The 17,183-nt window shown below is 43.6% G+C and overlaps 1 protein-coding gene across 2 annotated transcripts; it reads left to right on the top strand.

Moving 5' to 3' along the window:
* The first annotated feature begins 1,150 nt into the window (after nt 1-1,150).
* Nucleotides 1,151-9,374, top strand: LOC146970333 (uncharacterized). 2 transcript variants are annotated; one of them, XM_085804894.1, is made up of 3 exons: nt 1,151-1,524; nt 7,696-8,011; nt 8,356-9,359. In XM_085804894.1, exons 2-3 carry the CDS (start codon nt 7,723-7,725, stop codon nt 8,790-8,792), a joined length of 726 nt encoding a protein of 241 aa, XP_085661020.1. In that variant the 5' UTR covers nt 1,151-1,524; nt 7,696-7,722; the 3' UTR covers nt 8,793-9,359. The 2 variants fall into 2 exon arrangements, with proteins under 2 accessions (XP_085661020.1, XP_085661021.1); XM_085804895.1 differs by lacking the exon at nt 1,151-1,524 and having other exon boundaries at nt 7,699-8,011; nt 8,356-9,374.
* Nucleotides 9,375-17,183: the final 7,809 nt, after the last annotated feature.

Genomic DNA, 17,183 nt, shown 5'->3' on the forward strand with positions numbered 1-17,183 from the left:
TTTGAAGCTCTGTTGCTGCTATACCTGCAGATTTTTTTTTCCTGAGCGGCACCTGTGAAGCTCAACCCTATCTCCCCCTCTTCTCCCCTCTTCTCCTCTCTTCTCCCCTCTTCTCCTGTCCTCATGCAAGGCTTCATTCGACTCCACAGACTGGTTGGCCTTTGTTTATACACGACCGACCCCGCACACCTGACGCATTTCCTCCGATGGATGGGGTATTTATTTAGATTGCAGTCTGGAGAGCTTGATACCTTCCAAAAGCGCAACCATCTGCTCCTCATTTGGCTTCCTCCAGGCTCAAGGGCTAAAATACTGGTTTGTATTGGGGGAGACGTTGAACGTGAGATCCTCAACAACAACAGCCGTGGGTTTTATCCCCGGCCAACTGTAGATGGAAGTCATCATGAAATACCTCTGCTGTGATAATACTTTTTAACTGGGGTTAATGTTGTCTTAGCAGCATTTAAACCAATTGTGAACTTTCTTAATTCCCACTAAAAGATTGAAAAACACTTGCTTCAGCAGACAGATCTGCCCAATTGAGGCTCTTACCAATCTCCCGCTTAAGATGGCAGACTCTCTTGCGGCAGAAGGTAAATGTAAGCCCTTGCTCAGGCCAAAGCATCCTTTAGTGCTCCTGGAGCTAGAGCCAGGGAGATTATCATGTCAAGAGTAATCCGACTCGGCCCACAAGCACAACTATGGAGGAGGAGGAGCAACAGTTGAGGGGTTGAGGCAGGCAGAGGCATCAGAGGAGCTCTCTGCTCCACTTACGGTAACCGAGCTTTCCCTCCTCACCCATCTTCTCGACCCCACAGTTGAGTTCCCCCTCTCTGGAGCTGGAGGAGAAGAGGAGGAAGAGGAAGAAGAAGCGCCGCTGGAAAGAGGGTAAGGAGATGAGATGAGCATTGTCATTCCAACGGCGCTCATGCGTGCAGATAAAAAAAAAAGGAAGGTGTGAGGACACAGTGTGTTTCATAACAGATGGGAGAAAAGTTAAGGCATCTGTGAGATCTGCTCGTGTCCTGACATTGCACCTCAGTTTTGCTCTGCTCCTCTGTTTCAGCTTCGGGGGGTTTGTGCAAACGGGGGGACCACCGACTCTGCATGGAGAAGGACCATGACAGGAGAATTTTTTTGAAGTGATGCCAAGTGGGAGTCTTCTCTGAACAGCACATCTCTCCTCTTCTGCTCTTTTTTTTTTTTTTGAATGGATCAACCTGCCATGGAGCCATGAAGCCCACACTGACATTTGGAGGAATGTTGATATTGATCTTTGTGACCTAAGAGTTCTGTGGAAGTGCAAATATGATAAAAGAATAAAAGAGCCTGGACCTGAATCGAGTCAGGACACCTCCCCTACTTGCAGGCACAGGGAGTTGTGATGCTTTTCAGGGGAACTAGCAGGAATCCTGCTCTCACACCTCGCCTGTGATGATGATGGACTTACCTAGCCAGCACTTGCCTGTGGAGGTCAGCTGAAGACGACGCCACGCAGCTAAGTCTGGATTAGCCGGCCGAACGGTAAGGACACCACATCTTCTTTTGTTGGTTTAAGCCAGCAGCTTATGGAGAAGGCGTTAGGCGCCGCTGACAGGGATGCCTCACCAAGTGCTCGAGTGGCAGAAAACACACGCTGGATTATCTGTATCAACAAGCGGCCCTTGCAAGAGCCACATGTCAATAGCGCGCAGCAGCCTGTCACGAAATGTTTGCGAAGCAGTTACCGCTGATTACAAGAAGCATGGCCATGTGGTGGGAAAGAAAGTATCACAATGGTTTTCTTGCAGAATCTGAAAGACCTCTCGCTGCACAGAAAGTTTATTTTGTCAGGCCAAGGGGGCGGGGGGTGGATATTTTCCCCTCGTGTCACTTATCCAACATGGTGGTTTCCCTCATTAACATGCATAATTGCTCTCCAAGCGCTCCCTCCCCGAAAGGTTAGACCGTTACTTAGACTGATCTTTACAAAATAATGATTCCAGCTAATTATTTTCCCTCTATATGTATCATTTCAAGGAAATTAATTACGTTTTTTTTTCTCCCCCCCCCTTGCAAGGCTGCACCTTTAATAGTTTAAATAATTAAGAAGATTGGGATCAAATTGCTAAACTTGTTATCTGAAAATATAATGGGGGCACGCTGAGAGAAACTTGATGATAGTCACTCTGGGCATTTTTCTGAAGTGATGATCCCCTCTCACTAAGCCCATATCATACGTAGAGATTATACTGAATCTAGCGGAGCCCCGAGAGGCCAGATAGAGGTTAAGCCTAAAGTCAATTGAGCTGTTCAACTTTCATAACCTGCCAAAGCTTGTCATAACTGGAGGAAGCTGAGGATGAAGCCGGACTGACACATCACTCCTCGCTGTGTCATTGGCGTTACTTGATTTTTTTTTTGTTTTGTTTTTTTGGGCAAGATTATTTTTGATGACTAAATATTCTTTTGCATAAAAAAAAAAATTGGAGGTTAATGGGCTTTTCGAGGAAGCAAAATGTCGTCATGTCTCAGATGTTTGTGCTTGCTCGTGCTTGTTGGCGTGGCGTGGGTCATATTTGAAAGTGGTATTCAGCGAGTGCCAGATGGCCGTCAACCTTTTGTAACAGCAACATCAACATGTTTAACATGGGTTTAGAGCCGATGCTGTTGTGTTAAAAGAGGATCTGGCATAGACAGATTAGCTGCCAGAATAGCAGCTCACAGACTCTTCTTTAGAAAGCAGCCGGGAGACAACATCAATCTTCCTACACCGACTTGTAAAAAGAAAATTGACGAGGGCGAGGTGACGTTCGGCTGCCAACTCACATGTAACCCTGTTGGTTGGGACTTGGGAGTGGGGAGGAGGGGGGGGGAGAAAAAAAACTATTTAAATGCACGCCACAACTATACCTTTACTCAGCTCTTCCCGAAATAGCAAAAAGGCGGGTGAAATTGGGACAGGTGTCAAATGTGCGTCTTCCACTCACACCTCATTAACACCACCCTCACTGCAACAGGTTGGAGAGGAGAGATTTCGTGCTAGGCTGTTGGGTCACTGGATTAATCTGTATAAACCCGTGGGTGATAGTAGGTCTTCCAAAAAAAAAAAAAAGAAAAGAAAAGAAAATTGAGTCTGTTTTAGCCACTTTCTTGACGTCGAAGTAAACAGAAGCAGAAGTCAGAAGTTGTGGCTCGAAACATAAAAAATGATCGCTGTTTTTCTAGCTTTTGCAGCCCGCAGATGTTTTTTCCCCTTTTTCTGCCCAATAACGACCGGCAGGCAGCGTTCACGCTAACAAGGAACAGGCTTGTTTTAATTATCCTATGGTTACTGAGTGACAGAGCCGGGGCCAACCGAAGCAAAATTACAGCACGGTCTAACCTAACTTAAGCCTTTTTCAGTTGCATTAGAAGAACCAGGGCTGGATTTAGCACGGCCAATCCTGGCTCAGAACATCTACATCTACTTTTACAGCCTTTTGGCCCACCCTGGTGCCAACGCCACAGATCTGTCACTCGCAGGCGTTTGTCACTTTTCTTTTGGGCTAAAAATCAGGACAGGTTTTGTTTTGTTTTGTTTTTTAGCAGGGGAGAGATAGAAGTGCCTGCTGGTGCTCTATCGGTGGGCCCCTGCATGCAGGCCTAACCCCTGAGTTAGAGGTGTCTGGTGGATTAACACCAACACACACACACATAAGGCAAGGTCTGGGCTCCGCCACCAACACTGCAGCCAGGTGTTAACCCACGTGACTACAGATAAAGCCGGCAGGCATTAGTGCTAATCCCGCCCTGATCTTTGGAATATGTCCCTATTACCTCCCCAAGCACTCTCTAGCTGTCCCCAGGCCTCCTGATGCTCACTTAAGAGGGAAAAGACGAGACAAGGCCTCTCTAGGACTCCCTAAAGCACCTTGTTTCCTTGCAACAACACAGTAGGTGCCTTTCCCGCTGTTTGTTACGCTCCTGTTATCTTTTCAGCACAGGTATTTATGGGGTGTGTTCACGGTAGCGCCGGAGACAGCCGGTCACATGGGTGGAGCTGAGCCGAAACGCACCCACAGCGTGGTTAATAATGTTCTGCAGGTCGAGGCCTCAGGTGGCGCAGTGGCAAATAAATAACACAATGCTGCTTCAGACCTGTGGACATTTCCAGATATCAAGAAGCAGCACTATTATGTAAGCTGGATTATCTGGCGTTATGTGATGGTGCTTCTGGGAGTGAAGTGGGTGTCTGGACGCCAGTGGAAGGTTGGACTTTGTCTTGATTTCTACGCAGGCAGGCCCGCGGTGTGTCATATGATTTGGGGGAAAGTGAAGCCACGCAAGAGTTGTATGTGTGTGTTTATGGTATGTGTGAGTCACAGCACTGTGAGGCAGAGAGAGTGAGTGAGACAGACCAGGCTGTATTTAGGGAATGCACAGGAACAAATGCTACAGAGTGGGGGCACATAAAAGTCGGTCTCTGCTTTTTTCCCCCCCGGCACAAAGAAGCTCTTCATTCAGGCTCGGTCTGTGATCTTCTCCCACTGTAATCATGTCACACTGGTCAAGATCCAAGCAAGCAAGACAAGAAGAAGGCCCCCCCCTTGTCTGCCGGCTTCATTCAAAAGTGTTAACCACAGACGCCCCTTATCCCCATTTTGACAGATCTCCAGTTCATCGTCCATGGGCTGTGGCATTCTGTCGAGTGTCTCCTTCAGGCGTGGGAGGGCGGGGAGGACACGAGTGCCATGCTACTGTAATTACATTACAGCCAGCTTAGCTGCGCCGCAGCCACTGACCCAATTATTCCTTTGAAAACATCAAATTTATTGTGTCATTTGAAATAATGCGATCTTTGAGCCAACGACAAGAGCTCGGTTGAGGGGGCGAGTTTCCGGCCGCGACTGTACGATGCATTGTATAGGCTTGTGCATTTGAGAAGACATAATGTCTCAGGCCGGCCGCCGGCGTGGGTCCAACCGACTTAGGAATTCTTGGGAAAGCAGCAGCTGCACTTTCATGGTTTCCCTTAAAACATGTCAGTGATCCTCTGAGACAGCCTTCACTCAGCTGGCGGCTCTTCGGGTGGCATATGGCTCGGTTGCAAACATCAGGTGTGCTGCTTCTTTCACGTCGACGGCGTATTCACTCCCAACTCTCGCTGCAAACACAAAAACCCCCTAATGAGGACCTTCATGTGTGTAAATCCTTCTCTTTTCTCTCTCTGTGAATGGATGATTTTCTGCGTTTGTGTTTGCGCCTCATGCGTTCCACCGGCGGGCCCTTATCTCCTCACACACAGAGCATGCACGGGCACATCAGCGCCGGTGAAGGGCCCGGCATGCCGCGGCCGTGTGTGGGAGCTGTTTTAGTTGACTTAGCGACTCATCTGTGCTTTTATGTCTCTTGTTTGAGGATGGCTTTTCCTTCTGCCGGAGAGTCCTCTTGGGGTTCCTCTATATCCTTGTTGCTCCCGCTCTGTTTGCTGGAAAACAGCAGCGTTTGTCCCGTCAGGACGCGGAGCAGGACTCCCCATTCATGCCTTTTCCGTTGCTCTCCCTAAGAAAACACCCCGCGCTCCCTTCACCTATCACTGTCTGTATATTTATGTCCATGACAGCAAGGGGCCAGTGGTGGATATTAAATGTCTGTGCTGATTAATCACCCGTGACCATCTGAACAAGCTGCAGAATGCTCTTTGGCACTTTTATTGGCGCCAATCGACTGCAGAAAGAACTAATGCGTTTCTGAGTGGAGCGATTATGACAATCAAAGTGTCTTCAGGGACGTGAGATCAGCGTTTGATGGCCGGTCTTCGTCCAGTGTCAGCAACCAAGACATCGCGGGACTCATAGGTTTTTTTTTATTTTTTTTAATGAGCTAATTGTTTTATCGAGATGAGCCACAGAGCTAACGGACTGAGGATGTTGATGTATCGCTGCTGTGCTAAACAATTAACTCTGAGAAAGATTAATTGCCCCCCAAAATGACCTATTAATAGCATAAGAAAACAATGAGCTCATGCTTTTTGCCATACATCATAACAAACCGGCTCGTTTTAAAATTGAGGATTCATCATATTCAGCGGCAGCGGCGGTGAGATTCCTGGTGTGAGGAGCTGGTGTTGAACCAACAGAAACAAAATGAAACTTTCCATCGAGGCTTCTATCTATCACACCCGCCGAGTGAACACAGACAAAACTTTCAGACGTATAGGGTCGGGGTGGCACTTGGAGGGAGGTTGGGAGGGGGGGGGGGGCGACACTCTGCAGGCTCCACGTTTGATTTACTGAGATTGTTAGATGAAATGTTTGACTTTCAAATGAATACTGCTCTACCCCTTCATTGTGCTCACCACGTCGAACCCATGTGGAATTATGAGTGATGAGTCAAGCTTTTGACTGATAGGACTGGTCGTACCTGTTTATACGCTGATTACACCACTGCAGCTCATGTGTGCAGCCAGCGACTTTGGATTTTCCCTCTGCGGTGTCCAAAACACTCAGAGGCAGAGGAGCACTGTCTGAATTTGCCTATAGTTCCTTTTTTTTTTGTTCACCCCATGGCAAATAGTTTAACTCCACAAAGGGGAAACCAAAAGTGTTCCTACTGTTTTACTATTTTTCACAAATGTTTATGTTTCATTTGATCTGCAGGAGCAAACTTTCAGAAATTACTCATTTCAGATTTTTGTTCCTATAAAAAAAAGAAAAGAGAAAAAAAAAAAGGCTGGACAAAGATATGTGACATTTTGTCCCACTGTAAACAATCCAGCAGTCTGTATATGTGTACACTACAGAATCCAGTCTGGCAAAACACTTTGTAACGCTGGTCTGGATTTGCTGTTAGTCGCTGCCAGTATACCATTTCCGGCTCTGGGGAAATGTTTTGCTCACTGGTGACATGATATGAAAAATACAAAGAAGTGGGGATGGTAAAACCTTTCCGATACCAGTGGAATGACAATGAGGAGGGGAAAGAGGGGAGAAAGTGGAAAGAGAATGATAAGTTGCTTCATGATAAGTGGGTTTTGTGGCTTTTGTATTGCAGCCTCTGGTTGAAAGGGAGGGGCTGTGTAAGGTGAAGATGTACCAGCACATGTTCTCTGAGGCCTCATCATACATTTGCTTTGGAAATAGGTGTGGCAAAGACATTACCGTATATGACCCCCTCCTCCTCCTCCTCTTCCCTTAAAAAAGGTATAAGCACTTAAGGGACACACTTTTTTTCAGAAATGATAATAATTTAAAAAGAAAATGCTTAAATTCTCAATCACATCTTGTTTTGTTTTTTTTTAGATAATTCGGAAACGTTTGAACCGGTTTCATGGGAAAGTGTCTTGCACAACCCTCCGTGCCTTTGGTTAGAATAAAATATTTTGCAGCTATGTTATTTTCTTTCACCCTCAGGCCGCCTCGATATAACTTTAAAAACACACTGCATTCTCAGGTGTCAGCGAGCGATGTCGAGCTCACACGCCGTGAACCCACTTAAGAGTGAAAATGAGCTGACAGCGGAATCAGAGAAAGTAAACTGACGGTAAAATAAAAAGCCCTGTTTGAGTGAAAGTTGAAAGAAGTGGATTTTTCTTTTTCTTTTTTTCTTAACGGGAAGGTCGCCAAAATGTGACGGTGAGGAGATAACAATTATGGCATTGTGCTTAATATGTGACAGGTTACCAGGTGTGACTGTCTGAACGCTGTCTGACCCCTTTTCCTTCTCTCTCCGCAGAGTTTCAATGCCCCTCCACGTTCTAAGATGAAGTTATGGAAAGGTGCTACTTTTGCCTTCATGCTCTGTGGCGCAGCCCTGTCCGTCGTCCTCGTTAGAAACATGGCCACTGTCGGACAGTTCAGACCAAAGACAAAACATCCACACACACCTTCATCCTCATCGAGTCCGTCTTCATCGTCGTCAGAGTCGACATCCAGAACCTCCAGATCCTTAGCTGAGCCGGCGGCCTCGTCGTCGCAGCGGACGACGGCGGGCGGTCTTCACCGGAGAGTCCGCTCAGCCGACAACAACATGAACTCTCTCCTCTCAGAGTGTAAGGCCCTACTGTGATTTTTTTTTTACCCTTTTCCTTGTCTGTGCTCAGATTAAGTGTGTGAAAAGGTTGCAGAGGTTCAGACAGAACACTTAGTACCTGACGCTGTTTTTATCTCACAACAGCCTGCAGTCAATTAACACCTCATAGTTCACCGACTGCCTCTTTCCCATGGCTTCGCTGCGAGTTATTCATCACACGATCGGCTTCATGGGACTCTATCTCTGTGACCCATCTGCCGTGTTGTTTACATACCTGCCCCGCCATACACGTCGGTCGCACAGCAATCAGATAATTTGTCTGTCACCTGTCTATAAATGTTGATTTATCCCCCACTCTTCCAGTTTCCATGATGTTCCAGAGCTTCACCGAGGGCGAGCTGCAACATGTGGTCGGGACCTTGCTAGACAGGAAGAGGAGGAAGAGTCGGCGCCTGGGCGAGAACCAGGCCCGTAGGACTAAAAGAGCCCGGAGGCCGAGGCTCTGCGCCGTGAGGGAGCTGGAGCTGACCGTGAGCGAACTGGGTCTCGGCTACGAGAGCGACGAGACGGTGCTGCTGCGATACTGCAGCGGGAAATGCATGAACCACAAGCGCAACTACGACATCACCATGGCGCACATGATGCGGACGGGCTTCAGGGAGAAGGGCCGCAAGGACAAGGTCAGCAACGGGCCCTGTTGCCGGCCGATAGCGTTTGAAAACGACTTTTCCTTCCTGGACAATAAGAGCCGCTATCACACGATACAGAACGTGTCGGCGAAGAATTGCGGGTGTGTATGACCCAGAGAAACAGACTTATTATTTCTTCATGCTGCTCTCGGCCCCTGTTGGAAGAGTTGAACGAGGATGCTGTTAAAAGACAAATCAGAAAACTGTGGAATATAAATTCAAAGAGAGGAGGAAAGGATGGGAATATAATCATGGCTGCTCTGCGGCGGCCATGTTTGACAGACTGACTTGTTGTGACTGTCTCCGCAGCTCATGACGGCACGTAGCTACTGTGCTTGTGTGTGGACTCCATGTAAAAAAAATGACAGGAAATGACTGTTCATGACAAAAAACATTTTTATTATCTTTTCTATCTGTGTAGTAACACTGTAAACTGTGGTGTAACAACAACGTAGCAATATTATGGTTGTGATATTTCATTTGAATAGTGACACAGGTGGTAGACTCATGTTGACGATGAGCCACGGTGACTAGATTATTGCTGTTACAACACTTCATATCCACGGACGGTAAAATAAAGTCCAAATCTCGTAGTTTACATGATTATAACGGTGACAGTAAATCACCCAAGGGCAAGGCAAAAGGAAAAAAAGTGCTCAAAAGCAGTCAATTGTAGGTAAAAAAAAAAAAAAGAAAGAAAAAATAACAAGCTGGAAAAGAGGAGGGTCTGATATTCTCTGATAAAAACAGTTTTCTGAGAAAAAAAACTTTGCAAGAAAAACCTTGAAAATGTGAGTCTGCAGTAAGCGAGGATCAGGTAAGTTTATGCAAATAAATGAATTAAATTGGTAGGCTGATTGAAAGAAAAAAATCAAATTTGGGATTTATTTCCCGCATAGTTTTATGTATTTTTTCCTCACGAATTGTGAGTTTATTTCTCGTAAACCTGCAAATTTTCACTTTCAAATTTGTGACTTTTTTGACAAATTTGTCAGAGGGTGTCCAACTCTCTTTCAATTTTCATAATCGCCACAAAATCTGCAAATTTGTAAAATCATTTTGTGAATTGGTGAGTTTTTTTTTCTTTAAACTTGAAGAATCCGCCTTATAGTTTGTTTCTTTTTTCTTTTTCTTTTTTTAACCTACAGTGACCCTAATAAGCTGTCATTCAAAGCCATAAATAAAACAAACAAACAAACAGAAAAATACATTTAACGCACCAATGTTTACTTTGAGTAGTTTGGACCACTGACCTATTCATAACGTCTGGTGATAAGCTGTCTCCAGAGAGTATATATTGACTTAAAGGTGTGTTGGATTGTTGTCCACACACGTCATGACATAGTGACCTGTTTGTTTGCATTACTGTTACTGATTGCAGTGTTATTACACAGGTAAGTATTGATAAGAATTTGACAATGAAAGAAAATCCTTTTTCTATAGCTCCAGGTTTGGTACCCACGTGTTTTGTATATTGATGTTGTGTAGTTTAACAATGAGGACCAGTTTTAAAACAGACACACACATACACTCTCACTTTAGCAATAGAACAATATGAACAATTTCTCCCATTTGCTATTCATAGAATAGTTCGTCACACTCCAAGAAGTTGTCTTCTTGTCTGTTCTTTTTTTAAAAAAACAAAAAACTTCTCCCTTATAACCCAGGACTGCGATTACCCATAATCCTCTGGAATTATTTTTCTCAAAGAATTGCCAAAACACACCAAGTTCACTCAACACACATGATGAATTCACATACTTCGATCCATAAACATCTCACGTCTCATGTTCTAGGTGAGTCGACCTCTTTGATGTCGCCTCTGGATGTAATTTGTGAATGTTTACGCGCAGAGCTTTTAGCCAGTCTGAGGCTCACGTGTGAAAGAGAAGAATGGTTTTCATGATCGGTAGTGGCATGTTTTTCTTTTTTCTTTTGTTTTCTCGCTGCAGGGAAACTAACTATGAAGTAAAGACCTGATCCAGGAATATGTTTGCACCCATCTGTAAAACCCAGAGCCCACAGTACAGCCTTCTATTGGCCCATCAAATGCCTCCTTGTTGTATTGCCTGGTAGACTTGTAGGGGGAAAATAAGCTGTTGAAATGAATTATCAAGCATCTGTTCTGGTTCGAAACCCATTACAACTGTTTGCCTGAAGTACAATAAATTATGTTTTGTTTTGTTTTTGTTTTTCCGAGAAGGTGCAGTGCGCAGAAGCGGATGCGGATGCGGTGCATCTTTTATTGTAGCTTATATTGTATTTATTTGGGAAGTAAATTATGGTTTTGCATATTTATTTAGAGTACCACACAGAAATGGGACAGCTTATTATCATTAAGCAACTGTGCCAAAAAATGTTTTATCTAACATTCTATATTGACTGCTGAATAAACATAATTTCAGAGGTATGGATGTTCATCATTTCTCCCAATATTGATCTTAGGGTGTCAGATATTCTGTACTTGCATTGTATCTGAAATCAATAAATATTCAATAATGAAAACACATCACACAAGATGCTGTTAATGAAGCCAAAAATATATATACCCTGCAGGCAAAATTTAAAATTTACAGCAGCAGGAAGATGATGCTGACGATCAGATTACACTTAATGAACCGGTATGTTTACAAAATGAAATCCTGTGACCAGACGCTTTGATCGCTCCGATGAGCAGGAACAATCAGGAGCTAATAGAGGATGTCACTGTGACAAATTATTGACAGTAATGAAAAGTAAACAAAGTCATCTGTCTAGCAAAAGCCTGTTACACCTTATTCCTCTGTACTATGGGTCCGTTGTCTCTCAATTACTGAGAACACATCAGCCGAAACATCGCCCTGGGTGACGCTGCCCCATGGCAGGGAAAATGTGGGAACTGTAGTTTATTTATACACACACAGCCCGAAATACTTACCGGCGCCCAAATGTGGATCAATCCACAGCTGAAAATAGTCCACTTGTTCCATTTTGAGAGATTTTGCTAAAACCTACAGTTCCCATGTGTTTTGAAGAAACTAAAGAGCATTTTAAAGTATGAAACTATAACCTTGTGACTTTATATGTATGAGCCACAGACAGAAGAGTTACAAAATAAAATACCCACTTTTGTATGGAATTTGTTAAATATCAAATAATATGACTCGTATCCTTCCAATGAAATTACATAACTTTTTGGGAATGTCTTTTTTGGTAAAGGTTCATGCATTATAGACCAGATCGTCATGTCTGGAGGAAATAAACTTTCCTCCCCAAAAAAATAAACATCTTTTGTTTTTAAAGTGGCCATCATGGAGTTTTGAGTTCAGCTGAAAGGTGTGTTCGTCACAGTTACACTGGAAATATTTTGCCGTGACTTGTTTCCTTGACTCAGTAGTCTGGTCGGAGTGAGTGATCCACTTTGTCAAACTCTTCAAAGCGACTATTTCCTACAAAAACATTCCTGTGAAAACTGTTGACAGCAAACTGAACTATCATCTTTAGTCTGACGTTTTATCTTATCTTATCTAATCTGTCATCTTTAGTCTGACATTTTATCTTATTTTATATAATTAGTCAGCTGTTTTCTGCATAATAGCCATTGTTATTTTGTCCAAACCATTCAGTGTATCAGTGAATGCAATGGCATTTTTTGATTGATGTAAAAGCTGCGAACAGCAATCAACTACACAATTATTATTTATTAAACAGCTGATAAGCGAATTGATCATCATCGCGAAGCCCGACTGCGCGGAGGAATACTGAGTGAGTCGATTAGTTCCAGATAAACTAACTTTTTTTCCGACCAGCTGAGGCATTGTAAATTTTTACTTCATATCATACTCTTGAACTGGTGTAGGCGGTGAAAATACGCTGATTAATCATCCCCCACTTACAACAGTTCACTGCCTGTGTCTCGGTGCAGTGCGATGTGCCGGTGTTTCTCAATGGGGAGAAGCAGAGCACTTTCTACTGCAGATATTATACTTACTGGCCATTTGTACCTCATACAACCCCACTTAAATAAAAAAAAAAAACTGAACTATCCCTTTAACAACAACCTGTGGATTGTCGTTATTCTCATCTGCGCTAGACTCACCATTTTTCTGCCCCTGGCGCAGGAAGCACTCGATGAGCCCATTCTTTCGTCCGGCCTTACAAAGCTTTGATTAGCTTGGTGGGTTTTCCAACCGGGGGGGGGGGCTGCCGTCGGGAGGGAGAACAATGTCTGATGAATTTGAATAAAGGAAGAAGGGAAAAAAATGGTGTGGGCGGCAGATTGGAGGCCTGAAACCGCACTTGGGTGGAAAATCCCAATCACTTTGCGGATTCGAATCATTTCATTCACTTCCCTCACTTCTTTTCCTCAAAGTTAAACAGTCGCCATGACAGCGCAAATGTCCCTCGTTACGTAGACAAGTGAGTCAGCTGATTCTGACTGTCTTCATTTCCTCAAGTCTGCTGTCTGGTTAACCCTCCTGTTTCCTTCCTCCATCCTTCCTTCTTTCCACAATCATTTTTCCCTTCTTTCTTTCTTTCTTTCTTTCTTTCTTTCTTTCTTTCTTTCCTTCCTTCCCTTCATCCTTACCTCTTCTTCCTTCCTCTTTTGATCCAATTGACCTGATCTGTTCCCTATACATCCATCTTTCTTTCCTTCCCTTTTCCCTAACTTCTTTGCCTTCTTCCTTCCTTGAACAAATCTGTTCCCTCCCTCCATCTTTCTTTCCTTCCTACCTTCCTTCTTCCTTCCTTGAATGAATCTGTTCCCTCCCACCATCTTTCTTTCCTTCCTTTGTCCCTTCCTTCTTTCCACAATCCTTTTCCCCTTCCTTCCTTCCTTCCTTCCTTTCTTCCTTCCTCCCTCCCTTCCTTCCTTCCTTCCTTCCTTCCTTCATCCTTACTTCTTCCTTCCTTTTTGACCCAATCTATTCCCTCCCTCCTTCTATCTTTCCTTCCTTTTTCCCTTCCTTCTTTCTCTTCTTCCTTCCTTGAACAAATCTGTTCCCTCCCTCCATTTTTCTTTACTTCCCTTTTCCCTTCCTTCTTTCCACAATCCTTTTTCCCTTCCTTCCTTCCCTTCATCCTTACTTCTTCCTTCCTTTTTGACCCAATTGACCCAATCTGTTCCCTCCATCCTTCTATCTTTCCTTCCCTTTTCCCTTCCTTCTTTACTCCCATCTTTCCCTTTGTCCTTTCTTCCTTGACCCAGGAGGACAACAGGAGGGTTTTTAAGCTGCTACATTTAGATTACAGTAGTGGAAAACTAGGAGCATAGCTAATCGCTTTGCTAGAAAGACTCTGCCGTGTGTTCGTGCATGAACTCAACCCTCATTAGATTTCACTGAGTAACAGCGACACAAGTTCTGGGAAGAGATGATGCTGTGTGAGTTGTTGTTTGTTGGTGAATGCATCATGAGTCAAACTTCATTTAACATCCATTGTGTTGGACGATGGAGATAGAAGCTGCGACCGCATCTGTGAGACGGATATCTAAAAAATCTGTCTGCATGGTGGCAAAATGACGCCAGGCCCAGAGGTAAGGATTTTTTTTTTGTTTTTTGTTTTTAAATACTTATTAATTTATAACTTCAGAATGGCTGCAAATGACACTAAAGAATAAAAGCATTTAGGCTATTTATCATTTTTGCAATGTCACGTGAGCACATAGTACAGGAAAAAACAAATGTGTTGTTTCACATATAAAAAGTCAGCCGGGTAGATATAGGCTACACAATGTGTTTTCCAGGGAAAAAACTCCATAATCTTTCTCACAGTAGACATCGTGACATGTCATTACAGGTAACGCACAGGTGTAATTGATGTCATTAATTGCAGCTGCATTCCTTTCATGTGTGTCAGGTTTATGACCCGGGCCGCCATGCATGTCGACTCCCTGGGGCGCCTGACTGGAACAAACACAGTCAATGATTTGACTAGTTGCACCAGGAAAAGTAAGAATGCTTGTTGTGGAAAGGCCTCTGTGCTGTTTATTCTTACTATTGAAACACACCCTGGGGTATCACTATCTGGAGGAAAAGCAGTGGAGACAGGTTTGGGGAATGTGGTTTACAGTAATCTGAAAAGCTAACAACAACAACAAGACGATTGAATGACGACTCCCACAATGCATCGAAAATCACAGTTTGATCAAATAAACCAGAGTGCAAGAAGTATATCTAAGCAGGAATTTGGTTTTGAATTAAACAAAAAAAAAAACCCCAAAGTGGAGTCGGAGAGTTTTCATGTGACAGCAGCGATATATACACACTATGTACTGTACTGTTTTAAGATTAATCATGTGGAGGTAATTCAAGAACACTATTTGTTTAAAGTGTATTCAGCCCTGCAGAGTCCAGTTGGAGACATGCAGCAAAGTCTAGTGCACTAGAGTACTGGTGCTGTATGTCGTTGCGGGTGAAGGGGTTGCCTCCTTCTCAGCCCACCCATGCGATAAATCCACACGCTGCACTGCACTTTGGATGTGGACGATATTAAATGTAATAAGTTATCACCATATATCAACTCCTTCGTTCGTTTTTCGTTCACAGCAAAAGCAGGAAACGCCTCCTCCTGAGTTATACACGCATTAACACATCGTGCTTGTTTTCCCCCCGGGAGACACAACCCTAACACAAGGGCCCAGACAACACAACTTACACAACTTCCTGCACAGTTTCAATGAGGCAACACCACCTCATGGAGTTTGTACCATGTCTGCAGGCATCTGGGGATAACACGAGTCAGCTTGAGTTCGTCTTTTAGAGACGATCAGCGGCAGAATGATGTAGCTGACGTATGGGTCCGTGGTAACTCTTGTATATTTGTGAGTGAAAAATAATCCTTTCCCCTTTGGGATTTATTTGGCCAAGTGGAGCACATGTTTCAATTTGACTGTGACCTACTGTATTTACTACAGCTGTGGGGGGAGAAATGACTTCAACGGTTTGTATTCTGAACAATTTCATATTTCATAAATAAATGAAGAATTTACCCCTGAAATCTGAAATGGCAACTTTCACTCCAGCTTCCTGCTTAAACCAGAGCATTCCTGCAGCATGTTGTATTTACATAGTTTTCTTTATGTAATTTCCTGGTATGGTTTTTATACTCCTTGCACCAAAAATACGCTTTAAAATGTTTATAACGGTATTAAAGTGGAACCACTTCATCTCTGATATAAACAGACATTTCCGCAACTTGCCACTGGAGTAAACGGTCGTCGACCAGAATGTCTACAAACTCTCTGCAGAAAAACCAGAGCGAGCTTCAGGAATGAAAAGATGATAGTTGCTTAATCACCAGAAACACTGTCGAGCAGAATCAAACGGCGCGATAACACATGGCAGCCATTTGATCGCCGCGTACGATTAATCCATGGGAATTTCGCACCACTTTGGGAGTTGTGTGGTTTGACATTTTCAAAGAAAAAAATCATTATCGAGATTTGTTTTTCCTTTTCATGGGGTGATAATAGCAAGTTAGACCTTGAGCCAGCGGTAGTTAATTAAGTCTAAATTTGAAAGAAGAGAAACTTTTTGAAAACAAGGGGCTTAAAGTGAACAGAGAGGATGCTCAGTGAAACCTAATTAACCCTTTTCACCCTTTGTCCTCCCTTTTATGTGTTCTTCTTGTTGGTTTTATGGATGAGCTGTCATGATTTTGTGCTTTTTTGCTCCCAACTGACAGCTGTCTGCTCACAGGAGTTTGGGAAAATCACATCTGAGCAAAAAAAAAAAAAAAAGATTATTTGTGTTTTTGCGGATTTAAAGGAAACCCCCTCAATATTCGTGTCAGCATTCAAGCGTGTTGGAAGGATAATAGTGTTAGTGTATACAAGACAGCTGTTGTTGGTAACGGTGCTGACAAGATCTACAATAAACATGCCAAAGTTTTACAACCCCCTCCCATGTCCAGCTGCAGCATGTTGGTGAGTTCAGACATCTTTAGAGGGAGATAGCGGGATGGAGGATGCAGCGGTGACTCTGGAGGACCCAAACAGCCTGAACAACTGCAGCGAGCAGGTGTTTCTCCTCTTCCTGAGCAACTCTGAGCTCTCCAAAGATGTATTAACACAATCCATCTTGGCTGTTTTTTTTTTTTGTTTTTTTAGAGATTATTTCGTTTTTTTTTTACATTTTTAATTACTTTTTAAGATTTAGCTCACAGACACATCGTTTTCTAATAGAGATAGATGCGTGCGAGTCATAGAAATGTGTTCATTGTCTCCACAAGTTCATTCATAATTCATGTGCATTTTTTCACATCCATAAATATTTAAAACCTTTAAACATAAATAATCATAAATAATTGATGACCTTAATGACATTATGTTTTAGAGAGGAACCGTTCAATGGGCAGCTCGTAATGGCTGACTGACATCTATTATATGTAAACAAGAGTTAATTTATAGCCTGGAGCAAAGAGGTGACCGCGTTTTCTTATCTGACGGGGTCCAGATGGGCTTCTGCCGGTGCTCTCTGATTGGCTGGTCGCAGTTTGAAGCCGTGGTAGTGCGAAGTGCGA

This window comes from Trachurus japonicus, chromosome 17 (genome assembly GCF_045865225.1).
Source record: "Trachurus japonicus isolate A0001 chromosome 17, Traja_1.0".
Classification (NCBI taxonomy): Eukaryota; Metazoa; Chordata; class Actinopteri; order Carangiformes; family Carangidae; genus Trachurus; species Trachurus japonicus.